General features: G+C 41.4%; 1 protein-coding gene across 2 annotated transcripts in view; it reads right to left on the bottom strand.

Moving 5' to 3' along the window:
- Window positions 1-406: 406 nt before the first annotated feature.
- tgfbr3 (transforming growth factor, beta receptor III) overlaps window positions 407-24,681 on the bottom strand; it is a 73,598-nt gene continuing 49,323 nt past the window's right edge. For both annotated transcript variants that reach the window (XM_030433280.1, XM_030433279.1), the window contains 10 exons: window positions 22,324-22,513; window positions 21,793-22,043; window positions 20,543-20,698; window positions 18,888-19,016; window positions 18,237-18,422; window positions 16,413-16,703; window positions 15,487-15,625; window positions 11,052-11,084; window positions 9,654-9,755; window positions 407-6,011 (listed from right to left, as the gene is read on the bottom strand). In XM_030433280.1, the coding sequence (XP_030289140.1) occupies window positions 5,893-6,011; window positions 9,654-9,755; window positions 11,052-11,084; window positions 15,487-15,625; window positions 16,413-16,703; window positions 18,237-18,422; window positions 18,888-19,016; window positions 20,543-20,698; window positions 21,793-22,043; window positions 22,324-22,513 (1,596 nt within the window). In that variant the 3' untranslated portion in view covers window positions 407-5,892. The remainder of the gene's footprint in view (window positions 6,012-9,653; window positions 9,756-11,051; window positions 11,085-15,486; window positions 15,626-16,412; window positions 16,704-18,236; window positions 18,423-18,887; window positions 19,017-20,542; window positions 20,699-21,792; window positions 22,044-22,323; window positions 22,514-24,681) is intronic.

Below are 24,681 nucleotides of genomic sequence, written 5' to 3'. Positions count from 1 at the left end.
CATTCGAGGCTAACCTGAGCTGGCATCACGAGAGGCAGCTTCGCCGCTCGCCCTCGGCCTCTTTCTCTTGTGCTATAATCACGGAGCCTCTTGAATCCACTCCAAGGCACGCTGCCTGCTCAGAGCCATCTCCAGGGAGCTCTAATCAAAAGCAAAGATGGAGAGGAGGGGAGAGGGGAGGGGAGGGGAGGGAGGTAAGGACTCACCCCCCCCCCAAACCGGCGAAAAACCTCCAGCCACATGGTCTGTATCACGTTATGAGCTCACCAGAGACGAGTCATGACTTCACCGCAGCAGAGCCAGGCCTAACACGTCGTTACTACAGCTCATTGTTCTAAACCAGATCCAGCCAGGAGGCGTCCACGCTGCGCCACCGAGGAAAATCACACACCAAACAACAGGCTTGTAAATTATTATGAAAATTTATTGGACATATTGGGTATACAAAGATCATGCGTATTTACAGCATATAAAACGTTTTCAAAAGGAAACAATAACAGCTAATCAAAGTTTTTATACATTGACATAACGTCCCCCCCGGTAAAAAGAAAAAAATCTTGGCATCACGGGAAAGAAGCTCAAACTCTTCATTGTTTGCTTTGAGATCGGAAAAATACAAAAGTTGAACTGCAATGAAAAAAACCACGTAAAGGGCCGCCGAATCATCCGACTGCAGTCTAACCTGTGAACATTTCTCTTGAGTTCAAACACACGTAACAACACACACACACACACACACACACACACACAGTACACAAAGTACACATTCATAGAAAAAAACATGAGGTAGTCAAATGGTTAAAAACAAAATACAATCAACGACTAGATATATGGATTTGTGCTCCGGTTACAGCTGTTCCCAGTTCAGCATCAACTTTGAGTCCCAGCGTGAAAAGATCTTTTGACTACGTCGCTCCTTTTGTCTGATACGGCAACATTATTTCACACTGATAATATATTATGGCAACACTTTATAATAACCATCATTAATAAGTGATACATGTGTGGTTCATTACACTTTAGTAATTAGTTAATGCTTTATAAACCATTCTTTAAAGGTGCTATATGTAGGAATTGGCCACCTGTTGAATTCGCACTCCAAACCTATAGGGGGCAGCTTATCACACAACCGCTAAGTGATGCTAACTGTGGATGCTGTTAGCTCGTGAGGTCGTTTAACGACGCGGCTAGCGATGCAGCTAGCGATGCAGCTAGCTTGGATTATCAGATTTTCTCTGGACTGGAAGCTGCGGGGAGGATTGTTGACGTTGTTTACTATCGGACTATCACCTCTTGAGGTACAACGTAGCAAGGGGCTAGCTAGTTAGCATGCTAACTTCAATAGAAATCCCTTCAACACAAAACAAAGACGTCAAAACTGTTATTTCTACACATTCTGTTGATGATTTGAGCGACGTTCCGCACCTTTAATCAATCGTTTATATTTCATTGTTAGTTAGGGGTTAGGGGTTAGGGTTCTCCGCAGTCCAGCGACTGTTAACTAACATTTAATCAAATGTAAATATACCAACTATTAATGATTGTTATTCTAAAGCGTTACCCATATTATCTTTGCATACTTCACTGTCATGTGGGGGAAGTGGTGGAGGTTTCCTGGCATGCACTGGGGTCAAAGGCAGGGAGGAATGTTGATATTTGGAACAGCAACTCTTGTGAATTGTATTGTTAGTTTGGAGGGGAAAAGAAAAAAAAAAAAAAAAAACCCAAATGATCACAAATGGGAAGATTAAATCCAGATCATAACTCAAGGCTCGGCCACTTGACAGCATGACTTCAGGGGGGTGGAGGAGATGATTACATATGGAAGACGGATGAACCGCAGCCGATAAGAGAAACCTCAAAACTACAGGAATGTCAGAAAGCCCTCATCCCACATTGACCACTGATTATAGGCTGCAGCAGATGGATCCTTCACGGCTCCGTGTACAGCGGGACACGGTTGTTGTAGTTCGCCGTGGCGCTGCTTGATAACGGCGCGACATATCACCGCTGTGTATTTACCGTGCAAGAGAGCTTTACTGACTGAGAGGTTTCTGCTCGGTTCTGGCACTGACGCGCCTGGCAACCGGCCCGATCAAACAAACAAGTTCTAATGTTGCTCTAAGACCAAGTGGTTCTAATACAACTCGAATAAAAAAGATTTCTCAAGTGTTATTGAAAACAGTTTCCAGAAACAAAATAACACTGCTGGATCCTCTCCACGCTAACTGAGCGCACGCACGCTTACGGGACGTTCCACTCTGGTTTGAACGCGGCCATCAGTGGTTTCAGTTTTCATTATTTTTTTTTTAGATGATTTTATTGGGATAAACATTGTTGCTGTGACAACAGACGGCCTGAAAACAAGCTGGTGATCTGAGTTTTGCCGTTACAGCAACCGAGCATTGAATTTGTGGGGAACAGACTCGTGTTGAAATGTAGTTTAAAGGAACAGTTCACCCCAAAAAATTTAAAATTCTGTCATTATGTACTCAGCCCTCAGGATGATGGAAGTCAGGTGAGGTTTCGTAGTCCGCAAAACATTTCTGGAGCTTCACAGTTAAACAGCGTGGCAGCATTCTCCTGAACAACTGAAGTAGATGAGGACTTCATAACATTATATGGCCCAATGAGGCAGTAGTTCTATAACTCATTTCAAAAGATATTATTCACACCCTTGACATGCGGTCACGCTCATGCACGTACTTCACACGGGGTATGCTAACGCTAATAGCTCAGCAGCTTAAACAAGATAAACATCTCTTCAATTCAATTTGGGATCTGGAGGCCCCTGGAGATTGGGATTATTCTGGATAAAATGTACCGATCAATCTATTTAAATCTATCTATACTGAGTCTACTTCAGTTGTTTAGGAGAATGCTGCGACGCTGTTTCTCTTGGAAGCTCCGGACAAATGTTTTGCAGACTGCAAAACTTCCCCCGACTTTCCATCTGCAGGAGGAAGAGTAGACAACGACAGAATTATTTTTTTGGAGCAGTAAACTTAACCTATATTTTAATATTCATCACTACAGCTTATCTTCAATGATATGAAATTACATATTTAAGATATATTAACTTTGCAAGGTTGTATAATATCTGATTTCTTTACTTCACATGAAAATATATCAGTGAACATTTAATATAAAAATCTGTGATCAATCTGGAGCTGTAATTATGTTTAAACAAAACGCAATGAGTCGTATTCCACGTATAGAAGAATGTAACGTTTTGTTTAAAAGCTCTTATATTAAATACTCACAACATGTTCTATGACAGATTCTTCTATCAGCTACTGAAATATAAAAGTTTAAAAGCTTAATAAACATGATGTCAGTGCAGAGGCAAATTTCTTCAATATAAACGGTTAGATTTTCATTAACAGACTCTAAAAACGAAAAGCTTAAGCTGAATAATTTTGAATTTGCAAATATGAGTATTTTTCCTCTTTAAGTGTCATAAAACGTGTCACGAGGCGTTTTAATGAACACACCGAACAATTCCCCCACAAACGTGTGTTACGTATGAGCACATCCACAATTCACAGTACTTACACACACATAGAAGACAATAAATTTCTCTCGGTAAATATATTCCAAAATATAATTCTATACACAAATATATATATTTATACTCTGTTCCCTCTGTAAAAAGCTTTATACAAGTTTACATAAGAAGAAAAAAAAAATGAAAAAGCTTTGAGATAATATACATTCTGTTTTTCTTGTCATGGTTAAAATCGTTACAGGGAGACGTCCCTTCTCAATGCAAAGAGCCCAGTTAGTCCCACAAACACACAAACACACTCTGATATTAACACATGAAGGGTTAAAGGAAGGCGCTACGGCAAACATTCATATTATTCTGAGGCGGTGGGGTGGTCGTGGTGTTGCAGTTGACAGAAAACATGAAAATAAAAGTCCATAACAATGAGCTTCAGCTACAGCTTATTTAACACGGTCAGTGCCAAGATTTATACAAAAAGATAAAGAAAGAAAAAGAAATTTGTTTTAAAAAATCCATAAACTGTACATTTGGCTTTATAGTGTAAGAAATCTAGTTTTCCTCAGGATCTGTCAGATAAGAGGACAAACAGCTGATGTATTAATACGTTTTGTTTAGCTGAATAATAGAAAAGGCCACATTTTCAAAGAGTTTCTAAATTGTGAGGATTTGCTGTCTTTCCCTGTTTTAAATGAATTCATATCTTTGTGTTTTGGACCCTTTTTACTATATTCTGACATTTTATAGACTAAATAATTGATTAAAAGTAATCAACAGATAAATCAATGATTGTAAGAAACAGCCCTTAAATTATACCCAAAGTAGAACACTATGATTCTTATTTCTTTGCTTTTAAAAAATGAGAAATTGAATAAACTTGCACCTCACACTGGTCAATCTGTCGAATCCAGAAGCACCGAAACAGAATTTGCACACACTCTGTCTCATAACACTTTTGAGTATTTACAATATTCACAAAAATATACAGGTGTTAAAGAATAGTTTGGCGTTTTGGGAAATCAGGGCTGTACGCTGAGTATGGAGCCCACAGGTGATTAGCCTAGCTTAGCATAAACATCAGAAGCAAGGGGGAAAGCTAGCCAGACTGTGTCTAAGGCTGGTAAGGCTGGTTGGCTTTGGACAGAAGAACGCTAACTGTTGCATCTAGGCTATAAAACTCCCACCTGGGATGAAAACTGTTGGTATAAGCCTGCCAATCACTTAACAATGTGAAGCCAAACAAGCTAGCAGCTTTTACCTTTTCTTGTGCACGGATGTAGCCATTGCCTCCCAAACGTTCAAATGTTCAAGACGAACATGTTTTCCCCAACAACTCTAAAAGTTGCAGGAGCGCTGTCGCTGCATCTTTGGCTTTGTAAATGTGAAAATGTTAAGAAATATTTGCTTCAAGTCTTCATGCTAAGCTAGGCTATTCACTGTCAGAATCACGCTCCGTGGTTGACGCACAGACAAGGCACAGATATTCTCATCAGATCTTTTGCATACAAGTAAATGAACGCATTTCCCAAAATGTTAAACTATTCCCTTAACAATAACTAGAAAAAAGGGAACCCATAATGCCCCTTTAAAGTTGTGTAACGACTGTTTAGAAAACGCTGGTAAAATATGTCTTTATCGAGGGAGGGAGTGAAATGAGTACACTGTAAAATGTGGCTTTTTTTATCAGCAAGTCTTTCACATTTTTCTTTCACATTTTTTGGCGTTTACTCTTCTGTTTACATTCAATACCTACACTGTCTCTGAAATAGCCATCACCTCTCTCTGTGTCAGGGTGACAACTTCCGCTCATACTGCACTTTTGTCCGCATGTTAATAGTGGTTTCTTTGCTTCCTCGGGGCTGCATGTCATAAAGTAACGTGTCATAGTCCAGCCATAAACATCTTACTTACTGATCCTGACATCACTGCAGCTTGATTTCTTTTCCTCGCTGTTGAAGTACACCTTCTTGTTACAAAGAGCCTAAATCACACCATTTAAGGTCAAAACAAGAGGCGGTGTTGTGCTCTGGAAAAAAAGCAGCATTTTGATTAAAAAGAAATGCCTGTTTGAGCTCACGTTTGTTGCTTTGTAACGTCTTGTACTGGAGGTGAGGCTGCCAAGCTGGGGCTCTATTCTATTACAGACCAATAACACCAGGACAGCATATTTATACTGCACACAACTGAAGTGACACAAAAGGAATTTACACAAGGGCCGAACGTGTTATTGCGTGTTTTCTTCTTCTGCTATCATAATCTTCCTATCACACCCCCCAGAAATATTTCCTTTTATGGAAGGAGATCAACAAACCGGCCCTCGTGAACCGTCGTGCCCTTCCTGGTGAAGCGGCAGGGCTTTTTTGCGTCCAGCTGGGTCGTGTTCTGGACTACGCTGTGCTGCTGCTGGAGCAGGGCGTGCTCTGTGTGCTGCCGATACTGTGGGCCGCGCTGCTGTTCTCTGAGGCGGGCTGCGACTTCTGGATCGGCTGTGTGCTCGCAGTCTCACCTAGAGCAGGAGAGGGAGTGCAGAGGAAGAGGGAGGAGGGGAGACATTGATATAAATGACAGGAATTCAGGGGTAGGCAAGAGCATGAGGAATCGATTTGGGTAGAGCTACAAATTGCACTCTAGAATGCTGGAACCTCCATTGTTCCCCCGTAGTCTGGTGAAAAATGAACTGTTTAATCTCCTACTATTTACTATGACTGTCACTGCTTGACATAAACCTTATGCTTCAGTTAAAATAAAATTCTTTATCCCAGTGTTTTGCGCACGTCCTTGTGTAGATTTACACATCTTATTCAAGCAGAAGTAGTGTGGGTTTTAGTACAAAGCACTTGGCAAAGGAGCAAAGCAATACAATAAGAACTCTGGACTTCATCTGAATTAACTTTTACCATATCAATCATAATCTGTCACAGATTCGCAAACTGCTAGGACCCAAAAACGTTCCTCCTCAGGGAGCCCAAAAACAACCGGCTCACGTCCTGTCCGACAGATGACATTTTGAAAATAAGAAAAGAAGAGGATTCACGATCATGGAGTTCATTTCTTTGGTTATCTGGAATCAATTAGCCTGGATTTAGCAGATAAAGCAGAGCAAACAGAAGACGGGGCCTTCTGACTTTAGCTCCAACCAAGACTGGTTTATTGTTCTGTGTCTAAATAAGCATTTCATTTTGTGGACTCGCGGGATCCAGCGCTTAAAATGAAGAGGCCAGTGAAAGTTGTTTCATTTGTTTACTGAATATGTCTCTGACAGACAATGAACAGCTTTTGAAATGAAGCCAAGTCTGTGTTTAATTTCAGTCTTTGGCACAATTATTACTGAGGTCTGTTCTTTGGCTGCTTCCTGGCTTTATCCCTCCTAGAAAGGAACAGTCAGGGCACAATAAAATGTTCTGTCTCAGATAAAGATTTTTTTCTGGGGACAGTTCATTCTGTACTAAAAGTAGTACTTGCACGTATGCACGAGTGCTTGCATATATGGCAGGCATATGTGTCCACAGGCGATCTTGCATCCCGCTCCCTCTTTGAGGCCTCTAAGTTCTGTTAATGTTTACCAGAGCAGAGCTGCCAGGGGTTCTTCCCTCACAGGACCAAGAGCTCCACAAAACAAAGGGACTCGGATTCACCTCAGCTGTCTGAGGAAATATAAATTCTCAAGTCTAATATCATCTTTCTAGATAGAGAGATAAAGGCTGCTTTTATGTCACAGGAACACACTGCGTATGAAAACTCTGTGCAGCAGCAGATGTCTGACAACTTGCCTCAACGTCTGGATGAGGCAGAAGCCCATTCTCAGTATTTCCAGGCACAGTCAACACTCAAAATTACAATATCTACAACAAAGTGTCCCATGATATGATACAGAAAACTTTGTCTTTCTTTGAATTTGTCTTTCTGAAATTGAGTTAAGTTAAATCCCAAACAATGACTAACAACTGTCGCAAGAAGTATCCAAAAGTCAAACTTAACTAAAAGTGAAGATATCATGTGAAATATTTGGTAAATGTGATCGTCATCCACTCAAATAGTACTTGAGCAAAGGTTTTTAAGGATCTGATGTTTAATTTTCTGGCAAGAACAATTAAAATATATATGTATTTTATATGTATGTGTTGGGCGACCAATTATTCAGCAATTTTCCGATAATGGGAATCAGAAATTGGAAATGGACCTTGTCTTAGTTTAGCCTTACAGCATGCTAACATTTGCTAACTAGCTCTAAACACAAAGTACAGCTTGGGCTGATGGGAATGTATTTGTTCATAACTCAAAGTATTTAACAAATCATAGTTTTGACCAGATGATGGTGCGAGATTAAGAGTGAAGTGAACCAACGTGAACACAAATCCTTTCAAGCTCTGCACAAATATTTGTACCAAATGTCATGGCAATCCACCCAACAGCTGTTGTGGAATTTTACTCAAACCCTATAAATGTCAACCTCAGGGTGGCACCACAGGAAAACTCAGACGATCACCAAAAAAATCATTTATTTTATAATCTAGTTGAATGTGTTTGGATTTTCAGAGCAGATAATGTGTGAAATTTCTCCTCGTGCGAGTGATTCAGCCTGTTTTCCAAATTGGTTTAGAATTGTTTCATTTGTATGTTATTTCACAAATTGAGCCGAGGTGGAGAGCAGATCTCTTGGCAGGCGTGACTGCAGCCCCTGGCAGAATGCAGACCTATTATAAGTGCCAAGATAATGAGCAAAATGTCAAATAACATATTGTAAGGTGCCTTATAAAGCATTTACACGTCTAATTGCCTTATAAGGAATCAAACTGTAAGGGATACAAAACCCCCCAAATAATGCCAATGAGCGTATGTAACTTTAAAAAAAAAAAAAAAAAACAGGGAAAATGTTTCTTTCTCAAGAGGGCTGGAACCTTGTCCTCAGACCCTGAGGGGATAGACTCAAATCTGTTTTCATGTTTCATCTCTGTGTACAAGGTTTAAAATACACTCAACTGATATTTTTGGTGGTTGTTTTTTGGGGGATCTACATTCTTGGGGTTTACATGGAACTGCCAATGTAGCCATGTAAGGTCATTTCAGCAAAGACAGCTTGACACGCCCAACTAAGGCCTATTTTCATAACTGGAACATTCGGTTTTATGTTTAGTTAAGAAAGTGTTTCCATAGCTACTATCCTTACACCTGTTTCTTTATACGTGCTCACTTTTGTCCTCTGGAAAAACCAGTCAGCTACAAGGCATGTGTTTCTTTGTCACTCTAGGAAACCCATAAAGCTTAAATAAAGTGGCTTCCCGAAGAGGAGCCAATACCAATATTGTGTTAAAGATAAGGGCACTAAAATCTGACAGCTGATCTTTTCTTCCACATGAAATCCTGTTCGGTAAACACTCGTGACTTAGCATGACTGGAGCTTTAAACATTTTCTAACAGTTCTGACAAGTGGCTGTGTCTTTGCTACATTCACATCAGGATGATTTACTGACAACCATTCAAGACTCTCCAACTGTGAGCTTCTACCAAACTGTAAACTTAGCGTAAACTTAAACACTCACATTGTTGTATTTTCAGAAAGCCCCGACTTCTAAAAGTCAAACATCCTAGCCCCGTTTATGAAAGACGTCCATGGAGAACACATCAGCCATGGGGCAACAGGTCAGCGGCATGGCAGGTCACCATTCAAGCAGTCAGGCCAACGAGAACAGGGCAGCTCTATGCAACGGTGAACTCAGAGGGCTGCTGGGAGCACACTTCCTCTCAGGGGTCGGCTCGGGTCAGCAGGCTGGGGACGATGGGGAAGGTCTTGGCATCTAATGGACAGATTGTATGTCTTTTCCGGTGAGTGCCGCTCAAACCAAAAGGGGGAATTTCCAGCTCGTCTCCAGCCATTGTACTGAGAATACTCGCTGACCACCCTGCAGCCCCCGAAACATTCAAAGGCAGGAAAGAGAAGAGCTCTTGCTGCTGACCAACAGGATATATTTACAGTCAAGGAGTCAATATGTTATTGTGAACTGGCCTCTGTCAGCAGCAGGATGTTTGGCAATCCCAGCGGCACATTTCTGGCACTGAGACTCTGGGACATTCCTCTGCATCTTATCTTTTCATTAATGTAGAGAGAGAGGTGGGCCGGGGGCCACGGAGCAGCAGGTGAAGGACCTACCTGTGTGTGAGTAGATAAACCAAAGGGCTCCGGTCAACAGGGCCCCGATCACAAAGGCTGCGAATGCGATTCCCACCACTGTCGCAGTGTCCAGCACGTCGGCTATGAGAGAAAACAGAACACAGTTTTATACATGTTGGCAGGTAAACTTGGATATATTAGAAATCCTGACACACACAGTCTGAGATCAAAAGTCTTCGATAATTAAAATAAATATAGGACATGATTAAAAAGCTATCATGACTAAGAAAATAATGATATTCAAAGGGTCATGTTCAGCACTCTAACTCAAGTGTGTCCACTTTTATCTCAAGAAGTCATTTTATAACACCGCTTTTCATACTGTCCCTTTAAATGACCTCTTCTAGGAAGGTCGTGTTTTCATCGGTGTCCATTTGTTGGCTGGTTGGTTTGTCAGCAGGATTACACAACAATTGAATGGATGAACTTGGAGGGACGATGACCTAGAATAGACCTCATTAACTTTTGGTGCTGATCCAGATACAGGGACGGATCCAGGATTTTGTTTTTCGTTCTTTCTTTAACACTGCATTTGTGTTTTTTCAACATTTTCATTGATTTCTCAGAGAATAGCATATGGATGTATGACTGACTGCAATTTAAGATAATTCTAGATCTTGATATGGAGTTTGTTATTGGATGAGGCTTGACTGAATTAAAGAGGATTGTTGCGTGGAGGCAGACGCTCTACCAAGTGCTATTCTAGTTTCAATATGTCTCTCTTGATTTTCCCCAAAAAGAGCAACTAAGATTTTTCTAGATTTTCTCAGAATGTGGCAATAACTGCTAACAAATTTAGCCAATTAGCTCCTGTTAGCTAGACTGAGTTCAATACTTCTAAATCCAACAGCTAGATGATGCTGTAAAGTAACAAAGACACAGACCTCCCCTTTTATTTAACCTTAACATGGCAGCACGTGCTACCTCAAACCTAGCCTGCTAACTAGCTGCGCTGTGTTATGAGCCGGTGTTAGTGGTAGCAGCTAACTGGTTAAGTCAGTTACTCTAACACTGTTGTAGTCTTGAGATGTCTCAGAGAAATACAAACAGCATGGGGAGCTAGCTAGCTGGCTGATAGTTTAGCCTGCATTTCTAATTAAAAAAACAAAAAACTGTATAATGAAATAAAAATGAACTTAATAAAGAACAAATAGGATATAACAGAAAAACATTCATGATATTAAATTACATTTTAAAAATTGTATTGGTACATCTATAAACACCATCTATTCATGGTTACGTATTTGTATAAAAATAAAACTTTTTAACCGATGTATTACCATTAAACTATTCAATATAACACTGCATAAAATATACATTCATAGACACACATAAAAGTATAAAGAGAGGACTGAGATAGTGAGAAATACAACTTACTATTCCCGTGAGGACCCGGTGGGATGTTGGGGTCTGTAAAAAAGAAAGGTTATGAAGAGATTTTAATGTATGTTGATGATCAGGTATCTTGACACACAGTACACTCTGAGTTTTAATTATTTAAAAAAAAAAAAAAACACAATACATATCCTGAGTCAGCCTGTCAGCCACAGGCCAGTGGATCAGCAGATTGCTGATATTGCCCTGTGTTGATAAGCAATTCTCTGTGGAATGTGATACAGAAACCTGAAGCAGAAAAATGCTGAAAGAGCAGCTTTTCTGTGAGCTGACAGTGTCCTAAAGGATGAACCTACTGACTCCGACCAATTCTGCTTACTCATTTATTTCGAGCCATCTGGAAGGCTTTCAAAAGTGAACTTAGCTGTAATGATGTCTTAACAAACAATACAAAGGCGCTTGTGTACAGGGCGAACTCAAGAGGCGAGCCTGGTCCATGTCCAAGACTCCGGCACAATGGGTGCTATTCTTGGACAGAACACCTTTGAGTTATCATCTGGCATAATGAATGATGACAGGTCATCAGAGAGGACTTTAATTTCAGAGGGGACGATGGCCAGAGGACCTCCTCTCTGCCACCCTTCACCCCTATCCCATCGCTCCTGTGTTATCTGTCCCATGTGACTTGTTATCCTAAGAATGCAGAGAGTGGCCGCTAATGCTTTCAGCTCCGCGAGCAAAAACGGAGGAACAACGCACTTAACCGACAGTGGTGTGCAATGTTTTCCTGTAAATCTGACTCAGATTCTGTTATGTTGAATGTGAAGAAATGTATATGACTCTGTGTCTAACAACGCCCAGAGCTAAAAACTCAATGTACCTTTTCAAATAAAGCCTTGACGTCTGTGGGGACCGATGCTCTAAGTTAAACCCCATGACTTATGTTTGCGGCTTCAAGCTGTTGCCAAAGTTGGAACAGCTCTGATATCTCTATGAACGTCATTTGTTTATGCAAGTTTGCTCGCTATGGAATGAGAGCGCACCCCCGCGTACTGACTTGTTTTCGTTCAACTCTGACCTTTCCTTAAGGAAACCACCGATGGCTGATGCCTCTTGACGCCGGTTGCTTGTGCGTTTAGAGCCGACAACAGCTGAACTTCACAGTTCAAAGCCTGTGACCGCATAAGGGCCATTAGCACTGCATACAACTGACGGCATGCAGCGGTTTTATACAAGGAAACTAAAAAAGAACAAGGGTCATTACGTCACCGAATCTTGCTTCGCGGCCAGACTGTCGTGCTTGGTTGTACTGAAGCCTATGGGTGATGCATGGAGAAACACACTCTCAGAAGTGTGTTCTCTCACATTCTGGAGACATTTCTTTATCAGAAGTCACACAGATAGAGATAAGTTTTAGGTTTCTGTTTGTTTTTTGATATATCTATCAAAGACTCCAACAGAGCTGTCACCACTCTCTGGCCCCAAAGTGAGATTCAGTGACGTAATGACCATTGCTTCTTTTTAGGTTCCTCGGTTTTATGTAGTTGCACACGGTTCTCATGATGAATCTGCTCACACATTTTTCTCTTCAGCATTCTTAGTGGAAAAGTAGAAAGTGTTGGAAGATTTACACTTTTTTAATGATTGCAATCTGCTGAGGCATGAGTCCAAACTCATGTACAAGTAGAAACGTCATTTTCTTTTAGTTTTATGATAACGTGAATGATAAAGTAAGCTGCTTGACATTCAGCCAGTGAACACAGCAGCAAAAAAAAAAAAACCCTAATTCAGCAGGTTTTAAGGGCGATGCATCATCACGGATATTTATCAAAGATACCAGCAGCTTGGAAAGCTCAGCAATCTGAAGGGTCAACACATTCACTTACAAAGTATATTTCTTACACCACAGTTTCAGCCTGTCTTAATATAATGTATAATACAATAACTATGATATTAAAAGCAGATTTCATCTTATTCATTGTAATGTAAATAAACCCAACTCTCATTACAGGCTTTGTATCTGCTTCCTTTAGTCGTTTCAGACTTAAAGTAATGTATTACTACTTGTACTGGTGTAAGGATATAACCTGCACTGCCAGCCTCTCAAATAAAAGATGCTTTTCAACTTTTCCTGAACGTTAGCAGATCCATTATAAGAGCTACAATTTATTGATGTTGTGAAGCAGTAAATCTACTTTTGATGGCAGAGCTTTGAGGCTGTTATGTTTTTTCCATGCACCAAGTTGGCCACAAGTGGCCCCCTTTGATTTGTGGATCGAGTTCGGCTCTTTGGGATGCTGTCCAGCGCAGAACTGTGGCTGTTTGTTTTGTTTGCCATCCTAGCATAAAAGATGCCTTTGTGTCATAAAACAGGGCCTTTGAAATGTTGCTTTTTTTTCACCGTGTTTATTGCATATCTGTGTTTACTTAATGTGCTCCATGGAAAATAAACCCTCTGCACTGGCAGTGGTGTGGGCAGGGGCATGTTGCTGCCTTCTCTGGACTAGTTTCGCTTACTCACTCACTCATTACTGTGGATTTCAGACTTTCTGTTCACCAGCATCCCCCAAAGCTTCCTAAACATCAGTACTGGACTTACTGGGCTAAAAAGTGACTGCATCTACATCTCTGCCAAGCACCAAAATCAAATGTGTCATAATAAATCCACCCACTTCTGCTCAGCAGTTTTCAACTATGACAACTCTGACGAGTCACAGTCTCCAGAGCCTGACTTGTACCAGTGTTACCTACATGTAGATGGGAACTCGTTCTGAAACTTTCAAAACAAAAAACATAACATAAAGCTCCATACAGCTCGTCAGATGTAACCCAAGTTTCTGAAAAGCCCCAAGATCCGTAATTGATTTGAGAAGACGTTATTTACACCCTTGACGCACGGTCAAGCTTGTCCACCCACGCGCTTTGAGGGGACGATGGGAAGCTTTGAGCTTAGCAGCTACAGTGTGAATTTTGGCTTGTAAATGTTTTCATCTCAAATCAATTTGGGATCTTGGGGCTTTCAGAGACTTGGGTTACAGCGGACAAGCTGTTTGGAGGGTCTTCATGGCTTTGTTTGGTTGTCATCAATACAGTTGTTGCTGAGAATACTTCAGGGCTGTTCTACTGTGAAGCTCCAGAAATGTTTCACCTGATTTTCCATCAGCATGGGGGGGGGAGCAGATAATAACTGTATATTCATTTTTGGATGAACTGCTTCTTTAAGATTGGCTTCTACTTCTTGCAGGGCGGATGTTTAACCCTCCAGTTCTTATTACCATCTTTGTACTGATGTATTATAGCCAAGAGAAATGTCCAGACACCCTTACCCAACCCAAATCAAACATCCTCCTGCTGTCCATAAACAATTTCAATGTCATTTATCAACTGCGTTTTTCATACTGTAGTACTTACAACATATCCCCAAAAAGCCCGAGTTGGTCAGTATTGGCCAATGCTGATGTATCAGTCGGGTTCTATCCCACACTGATTAAAATGATGTGATTTATATTAAAGTTATGAGTCAGTATCGTTGAGTCAAACTGACCACAGCGCTCGCTGATGTCATTGCTCAGAGGGGATGCTGATTTGAAAAGCACTGGCAGTCCACCAGAGATCGGGCACTCATGATATCACCACATCTCATTTTAAGTCATAATTAGTAAAATGTGACCGTGGTTACCTCAGACCCCCCCCCAAGCCTCTATCTGCTGGCTGCTCCCTGCATCAGATCACACTCACAGCCCCTGAGACCCCGCGAAACAGCGACTGAATGAATGAGTGACTAAACAAGCGGCCCTTAGGCTCTGGCCGGACTCCCAAAGCCAACAAGAGGACCACCACTCCCCTCACACACACACTCCTCCCTTCTCCCCCTCTCTAGTGGAAAGCAGAGGCCACAGTGAAGGTTCTAAGTGAAAACAACTGGAGCTTGGTTCTGTATGACTCCTCTTTTTCCACCTCTCCCACAGCATGAACCGGTCCAGAGGAGCCGAACTGGGCCTCAGCGTTAGCATACTCCCCTTCGCGGCAGTCAACCACACGGTAGTATGCACACACGCCCCAAAACACACACATATTGTGTACAGGCATTAATGTAAACAGATACATACACGCACACACCGATTGTGTATCCACACGCACCTGCATATCAAATCACACAACACGCACACACAGGCCGCAAGTTAATGAAGACCAGATGTGGGGAAGTGATGTGCAGAGTTTTGTGGTTTGTGTAGTATCGGAGCGAGCTTTCTCCGGCTCCTTCACACTCAGACCGGCTTCTCTCTCTTTACTCCAGTTTCCTTATCGCACTTCATACTCAAAACAATGGCAACCAGAGCTTAATTCAAAATGTGTAGCACCGATAAAACTGAAACATGAATGAGAGTGACCGACGCATTTTAGACTCAAGTTGGGTTAAGCATTGGCAGAAGGTCTGAGTCGGTGTGAAATAATTTTTTTTGTCTTCTTAACTAACCTGGTATGTCTAGTACTATATCCGGTTTCCCAGATCCATCTACCACAACCAATGGCTTGGTCAACGTCTTGGTGTCCATCATCATCTTCATGATATTGTCCACGGAAAGAGAATCGCAGGTCTCAGTGGGTTGTAGGCACTGTGTGGATCACATTTGAGAAATAAAAGTAAATTAACTGCAACATTTACAGTGAAGAAATCCTTCAGAAGAAGAAAATATGCCTCTTTGTTAAACTAGACGTATTATGTTCACTTTCGGGTCCTTATTTCATTTGGGGTTGCTACTAAAATAGGTTTACATGCAAGGAAAGGAGAAAAAAAAATGAACAGGTCTCCTTTAAAGGTCTCTGTAATTTTCTACAGCAAATAAAAGGTTTTGTGAAAGCAAACATTCACATCTGTCAACCTTAAGTAAATTACTTTCCGTCACACCTGACCGAAAGTACAAACTTGGAAGTCAAACAAATGACAAACTCATGAGCCTGACACTGATTGTAATCAGAATATAACAATTGGCTTCAGTGTCAAAAGGCAGCCTGAGGCCTCTGCTGTATCTCACATTCATGTGAAAACATTAGAAAAAGAAAAAGTAGAGGAAAGTGTTTGCAAGAGCGTTGGACAGAGAACACAGTAAGAGAAAAAACTAAAATAATGGATAAGATGGATGCTTATTTTCTCCTGCAGCTGGATACTTGGCAAATTGCACATCGATTCATGCTTCCTGCTTAGCTTAAGGTGCAGACCTGATACTGATTCGCTCAGGTCAGCCAGAGCAAAGATAGTGCACTACAATCATTTCAAACAAACACCTCTTAAACTACATACTGTACCTCTGGAGAGACTAAAGAAACACTCACGGCCTGTTCAGTCAAATCATTAAACATGCAAGAGAATGGAAGTCATTTGAAGAAGAGTACACTGCATACCCGTGGTAGTATGTTACTGTGAGATCTCTTGGAGCACAGAGACATCTCACAGTGAAGGAAGAGCAGGGACATGTTGAACTTCGAGTTGAAGGTGAAGCTAAACATTTTCTTCTCCAACTGTGTGTGAGGGACAGGGAAGTCCCTCTGAGGATAGTACTCGACGGAGTCATCAGTGGGGCAGACTGTCTCAATGAGAGTGTAGTCTGAGGCCACGCTGGGGTTGGAATTGGGAGAAATTAAGCATGATATGAGGATGAACCCCAGCTCCGGATCTGATGCGGTTGATGTGATCTAAAGCATGACAGGGAAGAAAAAACATTCTTTAGTCAAATGCATGGCTCCTTTAAACAAGCTGTCGCACTTCAGTTAAGATAAAAATGATCAGTGTAAAAAGTAATTAAAGGAGTAAACTGACAGTTTGGAAAATACACTTATTCGCTCTCTTGCTGAGAGTTAGATGATGAGACTGATACCGCGCTCACATTCCAGTAAAAGAAGCCAGAAGAAGAAAACATCAGCATAAATACTTGCAGAAGGAGGAACAAGCTCGCTGACAGGACTCCAGGAGGTCATTGTTCCCGGCCAAGAAATAAACCCCTTAAAACAACAACTTGTTGTATTCACAACACAGATTTTGAATGGATTTAACAAATGAGATATAAAACGTTGATTAGAGAACTTTAGAAGTGCTGGTTCGTACAATACAAGTACAATTTTTCTGCTACATTATACTGCCAAACATACATTTTGGATGCAAATAATGTACTTTTACTCCACTACACATAACTTTAGTTACAAGTTACTTTGCAGATTATCAATATTTTCTTTTATTAATATATATGTATGGGAATTCTCACAGAGGCCAACGCAGTTCTTCTCAACTCTACAAGATTTCCAGCATGTTTCACCTCATGGTTTCCGCTTTATGGTAGCAACTTAAATGTTTCGTTTACTCTCACTGCTCCCATTGATCCCTATCCCAGTCCCAGCAGGCAGCTGTTTACCTTGATAAACTCACCGTACACTACCTGTCCAGCACCAGACAACAGACGGACAAAGTTAGAGACAAACTAGCGAACACAGAGGAGCATATAGCAGCTAAAGATCCAGATATTTCCCTCAGGAGTTCGCGGACGAATCATCAGGTGGACGTGAAAATGACCCCTTATGAATTCTTATGTTGCTTTATCTGTTGGATGTGTAGCAACAGTTTGCTAAAACGCTGGTCAACTACAACAACTTTCTTCAGTTATTTCAGTCATTTCAGTTATGATGGTCGTAATATCTTTCCTTCCATGAGTAAGTCCCTCGAGTTACTTTTCTCCTCTTTCCTTCCACTGGATCATCAGCGATGGTATCCTCATTTGAAAGGTCTTGCATACACATCCCTACAAAACTCTCTAAAACCATCTGGCCCCGCGTCCCACTGTCAGCGAGGCACCTCCTGCTGATATCATTATAAATCCCCTCTTCAAAGGACCTCAAAGTAGAGAGTCTTTGCCATCTCTTACGTGACCTCCACAATCACTGTGGCGAAACAGACGGACAGGATTTTGAGCCAGATAGACAGGATACAGAGACACATAGAGAGGACACACAACGTAGATATGAGGGGTGAAAGTGAGTGTTAGCTTTCGGGCCCCAAGAAGACAAATACAAATTGACCTTGTGCATGCCACACTAAGAGATCAAAGCAGGAAGAGCTAAAGTCCCAGACAGAGAGTACACAGAGCTGTATTCATTCTAAAGTCTTCATTTAGGGGCAAAAACACAAGTTGCACAAGACAGAAATAAGAAGTATTTTGCTGGAAATGCAGAGCATACCTCCACAAAGACTTGCTGATTTTTTGAGACGGTATAGAAGGGCTGGCGTGAGGGGTTGCTGGACGGCAGTGTGTTGTACAGCTCCATGACAAACGTCGTGTTTTTGACCGGCTGAATCCCTGGTCCTGGTACAATCCTGGGAAGTGTTTTTGAGGGTTCCTGGTTGTTTCTGTACGTGCAATTGAACTAGGAGGAGAAAAAAAGACAAAGCCAAAACAAATATCAGCAGGGATCTGACTTCAGATTCCATTGCTAAGCACTCTTACTTCATGTTTGACCACATTAAGATGGAGCAGAAAACAGGGAAGGAACATTAGGGATACTGTATAAACAAGAACAATAAGTGGGAGATGAGGAATGGATGAGACAAAGGAAAATAAGTCAGTGGAGGGGAGAAGATGGAGAAACTTCAAAATGGAAAAATGTCAGGTCAAGTTCATAAAACAGACGTCGTGGAAACACAGAGAGATTGCAGGAGCCAGATGAGTCTTTAGTAGCACCAAGGGACTCTGGGAAATGAAGTTTCTTCCATCTCCTCACGTTTTAAATTGAGATGTAGATGAGCGGCGGTCTTGACTTGTTGACCTGTCATACCCTACAATGTAGAGAGGCTCTCCCAGAGACAGAACCACAATGATTCAAAGGTCTTACCACTATGACAGACTGGTGCTCTGTGGGCTCCACCGGGTCCCTCGGGAACACCAAGTCTCCAGATTCCAGGTCGTCATAATCCAGCGGCCCACCGCTCCCATCCTTTGACTCAGAATGACTTATCAAAACCTGTAATCCACAGAGGAGTCCGTTAGTCACAAACCCAAAGCCACACCAGTAAGTAGGTAGAAGGAAAACTTTCACAAAAATCAGTTCCAGACATTTTTTTTTTTCGTTTAAAAACAGATCCAATTGTGAGTAGTGTTGCTTAATTCAGGGGTGTTCCGTAAGCCAAAGACGCGGACATCTGAATATTTGAGAGGGGTTGCCAAAACATTCTGTAACCAATGAGTTGGATCTAAAAATGTGGGAATGTCCTGTGGCTTCAGCGCTGGGACGCAAACATAAAACATAATTTTAATTTCTCAGCAGAGCAGAGGAATGTCAAGGGGTCTGAGATGAGTTCACACTGGTTTAAGAACAGCTTGATTTAATGAGGTGAGAGGACAATCTCAATCACACTAACTGTTTTTCTTAAGTCTGCACCACATGTTAGTTGACCTTCCACTGGTGCCACAGCTGAATTAAATCAACATGTCACATGACAGGAGGAACAACAGCGAAAAACGTTGTTATCATTATCTTTGATGTGCAGGGACCTACACAATGAAAATGTATGTCTTGTAACTGGGGGTCAGAGGTTATCCCTGCGTCCAACTGCTAACACAAAAGACGACCTTGGACATGTGCCCAGGTTTTCAATCTGCATTGGACAAAAAATGTGTTGTTCCAAAAGTTCCTCTGCACAAAAGATTTCAAAAGGTTGGGGAGGAAGTGATTCATCCTTGCTTGTTAGAACAAACACGCTGAATGAGTGCATTCCATAATGATGAAGATAACCGAGGATGTCAGATGTGAGTGCTGAGTCCCATGCGAGCACTACATGAAAAATAAACTTTAAAAGATAAATGGAACATTGATTTCACCTACTTTTAGTGTTAGGAAATATAAACTATAATGCCCATTTTTCCATTTTTGATTCATCCAAAAAGAAGGATAAAACCATGTGTGGAAACAGTGTAAAAAGCTTCAGGCCTCTGAGAGGGTGTTTCCCATCAGCTGTTGACTGACATCTGATAGCTGGCAGTGTTCGGAAACTCTCTGTTAACTGAGGCGGTGCTCTACTGACTGAAGCATATCGTAGCTGTTTATAGCCTACAACTGTCCATTAAGGAAATTTTTCTTCCTAGTTTTCAAACAACCCACTGACCTCGGTTATGTGCTCTCAGAGATTTATGAAACTTGTATTCTACTCAAAAAATGGAAGCTGGTAAACTAAGTTAACTTGTGTTCATTCAGAAAATGTTTTCACTCTATAGGTGGAAGATAATTAGCCTAGTAAGCCTAGCTTGCAGACGTTAGCATTGATTAGCACTAGACCATTACTTAATGTACTGTATCACTGCAGAAAAATTAATAAAACTTGATTTTTATATATTAAGTTTCTACCTAAGTGCATAAATCTAGTTAGTTTAACCTAACCTATTCTTTGGACTTCCATTTGTTCTTAAATCACAAACTAGGAGGCCATGTTTTTTTAATGATAGTGGTTGAGCAGCTTTAACCTAAAATGTAATAATAGGTATTATACTCACAGAGTTGATGTAGAGGGCCATTGGACTACCCTGCAGAGGATATACGGTGGTCTGACAGCCAGTCAGAGGAGTTTCCAGTGTGTAGTGGGTGGCATTGACTGTTGCTTTGCAGGCTGGGTCTTGCAGTGTTAGGTTGGCATGGGTGAACCCATTCGTCTGTGGAAATGACAAAAAATGGCAAGATCGGATGAAGATCAAATCAAAAAAAAAAAAAAAAGGGGGGGAAAGTCAAAGGGGTTGTGTAAGACTTGGAGTTCAGGAATCAACAAATCCCACAAGGTGGTCTAGCTCCAGCTCCAGCTTCTTCTAATTATAGTCTATGCCAGTTTCCATTCTGTGATGTGGGCTGACTGCTCCGTCCCCGTGTTCAGACGCCAAATGTTGGAAACTGTCCTATTTGCCTCAATGTCGGCCTGTGTAAAGCAGGGACGCTGGCGTTTAAATAAAGAGCAATAAAATAATGACAACATTTCTCACAGTACTGAACAGAGTTTCTTTTATGTTTTTACTTCTGTCGAACTCAAACTTTGATGAGGTTATGTTTATATTTAGCTCGTATCATGACGGATGAAGGCTCACATATCAATCAACAAGTGAGCTTTACATTTGTGTTTATCACAACCACACTGACCATTGTATAGTGTATTTGTATAACATAAATGCATGCACACTGTGGATGCTCTTCAATCATCAACAGCCCAGCAACATGGAGGTTTATGTTGCCATTTTCTAATCATAGCGCAGAAAGCATTCATTCAGCCCCCCTAATTGATCCAGACGCTGGTATTCTCTCTGGATATCCTCCATGTTTGTTGTTTCTCCTTTCTCCTTGTCACAATTTGTCACATCAAGTCTTTGTCACAAGAGCAGAGACGTAAACAACTAAGTACCCCAAAGCAAATCCGAACGATCAGACCGTGAAACAGTTTTCAGATGTGCGACTTGAATCCCATTAAAAATTATTTATGACAGTGGATTTACTCTGGATGGAAACAAATGACTTGATTGTTGAGTTTTTTCCTGTTCAGTCTTGAGGATAAATTATGATCAAGCATCGCATATGAGAATAAAATATGCTCCGTCTGTCTATCATTACAGAGGAACAATCCTAAACTGCTTATGTGATGTAGAAATCTGTTCCATCCAAAATTGTACTGATTTAATATGATGAGTAATTATGTTTAATAAAACACCTACAATGTGCTGCGTAGTGCTTTACATGTGCTATGATCTGACAGCTGTCCACTCACTTGCAGGCTCTCTTTGTCGATGCTGACCACCATCCTCTTGTCCTCACACTGCACGCTGAGGCCGACACTCAGAGTGCCCTGGCCCTCCTCGGGCTCTCCGTGCTCCCAGGGCTGCTCGTCGAGGGCGGAGGGCAGAGGTTGAAGGAAGGGAAAGGGCAGACTGGAGTGTCGTGAAGCCGTTCCCACTCCTGGATGAGGACTGGAGTTGGACAGCTTTGGAGGAAACATGCTCTCCAGAGGATCCACCACAGCTGGAAGTCACACATGGGTAGAAGCTCATGAGGCTGATTTTACAGGCAGGGAACTTACACAGGGCTATGACTATAAAACCATTTAACAATTCCACGCTGGTTTTGCTATGAGGCCAGTGAAACGTGCAATATTAGTCAAGAAAACAATTGTAGCAGCTGCTTAAATGCAAGTCTTGCGCATGGTGTTTTAACAACACTGTATATGAAAACACAATTTTTCTTTCTGCTACACTTTCATTCGATCTGAGTGGAGAATGGAGAGGATGTCTCTTCAGTTTACCTGGCTCTCTAAGTCGGATATTGAAGTGGTTTGCCACAGGAGTGCCGGTGTAAGACGTGACTGGACTGTAGCCATGCTCCCCGGCCCACATGATCAAAGCTTGTGCCCCCGATGGCAAGTGCTGCTTGGGAGATTTGGACACTTGCACCAGTCTCTCGGTATTTGAACTAACACTGACGGTATCAGAGGCCTGTGGAGAAGAAAGCAGAAGTGTTGTTTTTTTATATGAAAAACAAAAATATATAATTTCTCAAAGATAAATGGATTTTTCAAAGAAGCTGCTTCTATGTTCTTCTGAAACAAATGACATGATTAACTGTTCAAGTAATACGTGAGTCAACTTCAAGTACAGTCCTGTTCGTATTCTGTGTCAAGTGTGAATCATGTGCATGAGTGTGAGGTAATGGGCGTGTCACCATTAAAGCTGAGAAACCAACATGTTCGTTTGCGCCTAAAACTCATGTCCTGCCCTGCTGTGTACCCTCCCTGTGTAAAGGAGTAATGATTCTTTCTCGCGGCCAAGTTCCCACACATTCAAGTCTCTCGAGCAACCCCGAGGAAAACCCACTTTCTGACAGGAGCGAGAGTGAGATTTTACGAGGCTATCATATCACATACAGAGCTGACAATCTCCCAAACACTGGTTGCATAAGCAAAGCATCCTGTGTACCGCTGCTGTCAAAGAGAAGTAAAAGTGTCAGCTACGTGGGAACAAAGTATGGCTTTGTGTTTAGATGGAACATCCTCCTGTGGTATAACACTGACAATGATGTGTAGCAGTGCTTGTACGTTTTGTTTGTAACAGGTTCCGGTTTCAAACCAACTTTTAAACATTTATTTTTATCTCTAAAAAAACAACAGTGGTACAACTCAGAAGTAACCACTTGAACACATTCACCATGCATTTCAAAAACGATTCCATATAACTCGTCCAGCGTGTCTCCTTCAGCCTGGAGATCCCAAATTGATTTAAAAAGATGTTATTTACACTCTTTTGGGTCAAAATCTTCACTGTTGCTGCTAGGCTAACAAGGTTACCGCCTTTTTCGTTGTTTTACAACACGTCCCCATCTATTTCAGATGTTTAGGAGAATGCTGCAACACTGTTCCGCTGTGAAGGTCCACGGATGTTATCGTGGATTATGAAACTTCACCTGACGTTTCATCGACATGGTGGTTGGTAGATACTGACTGAAATTCCATTTTTGGGTGAACTTATCCTTTAACAGACTTTGTAGAAGCCTTAATGTACTAATTAGTAAGAACTGTACTTAGTGTAGTATAGTTGTGCTTTGACAGAAATGATAGTGTCAGCAGGCTAACATGTTCACAAATGAATGTTTGATGTTAAGCAGGTGTTATTTTTTACCATGGTCACCATCTAAGTTTATCATGGTAGTATGTTAGCGTTAGCTTGTAGAAGTAGACACAAAGTAGATCTGAGGTTTACTGGAACGTCCTGTTTTGCAGGTGTTTGTTCATGTACCAAAGCAGTGAATAGATTACAATTGTGCCAGATTTAATTGCAATCCATCTGATGGTTGTTGTAAAAAACAAAAAACAACAACAACCTCATTGTGGTACAACAGGAGGTCACTTTCGTCAATAGGATTCATCATCTGCGGGCAAAATCTAATATGTTTACAATATGGCGAGTTATTTCAGTCAGGATATTCAATCAAGCATATCTGAAAATGATCTACATTCCTCACCTAAACTGCTCTATTGTTGTGTGAGGTGGGTATTACAGGCCCATTTGAGCTGTTCTGTGCGTATCGCAGGCAGTGGCCTGGCATTACACTCTCACAACCTGACTGACTTACTGTACAGCACTGACCGGGCAGCTGTACAAACACACTGCGCCTGGCAAAACTGCAGTGTCATAGCTGCAGCAGCCCTGTAGGGGTATCAGCATTACACAGTGAGGAAACACAGACCCCCGGGCACACCTCCACTGAAACCAGTACAGAGCTAACAGCAGAGAGGGGCACACGAGACAGCAGCAGATGTATCGGAGGTACAGATGTGCAAATGAAATATTTTTGGGAATATATGTTCCATAGTGGGGTTTAAATTTCCATCTCTGAGCAGTTTCAGCGGTTGGATAACTGCCAATTCTCCATCAAGATGATCTATAGTTCAACTATTCCTCTGTAGGTGTCATATTCTTGTATTTCCTCGGGATCCTGACAACCTTAAGTAACACTAATGAAGATTTAATATCAAAACTGTAAATTCTCGCTCAGGGTTGATAAGTATAAAACCACATTTCTAAGTAAAGGAAACTCTGATATATTGCAGTAATTAGCCAGTGTTTGTATATGGTGTGTGCTGAGGAGGTTCTAACAGCTTCCAGCT

The sequence above is a fragment of the Sparus aurata genome, chromosome 11, assembly GCF_900880675.1.
Source record: "Sparus aurata chromosome 11, fSpaAur1.1, whole genome shotgun sequence".
Taxonomy (NCBI): Eukaryota; Metazoa; Chordata; class Actinopteri; order Spariformes; family Sparidae; genus Sparus; species Sparus aurata.
This window is presented reverse-complemented; position numbering and strand designations above follow the sequence as displayed.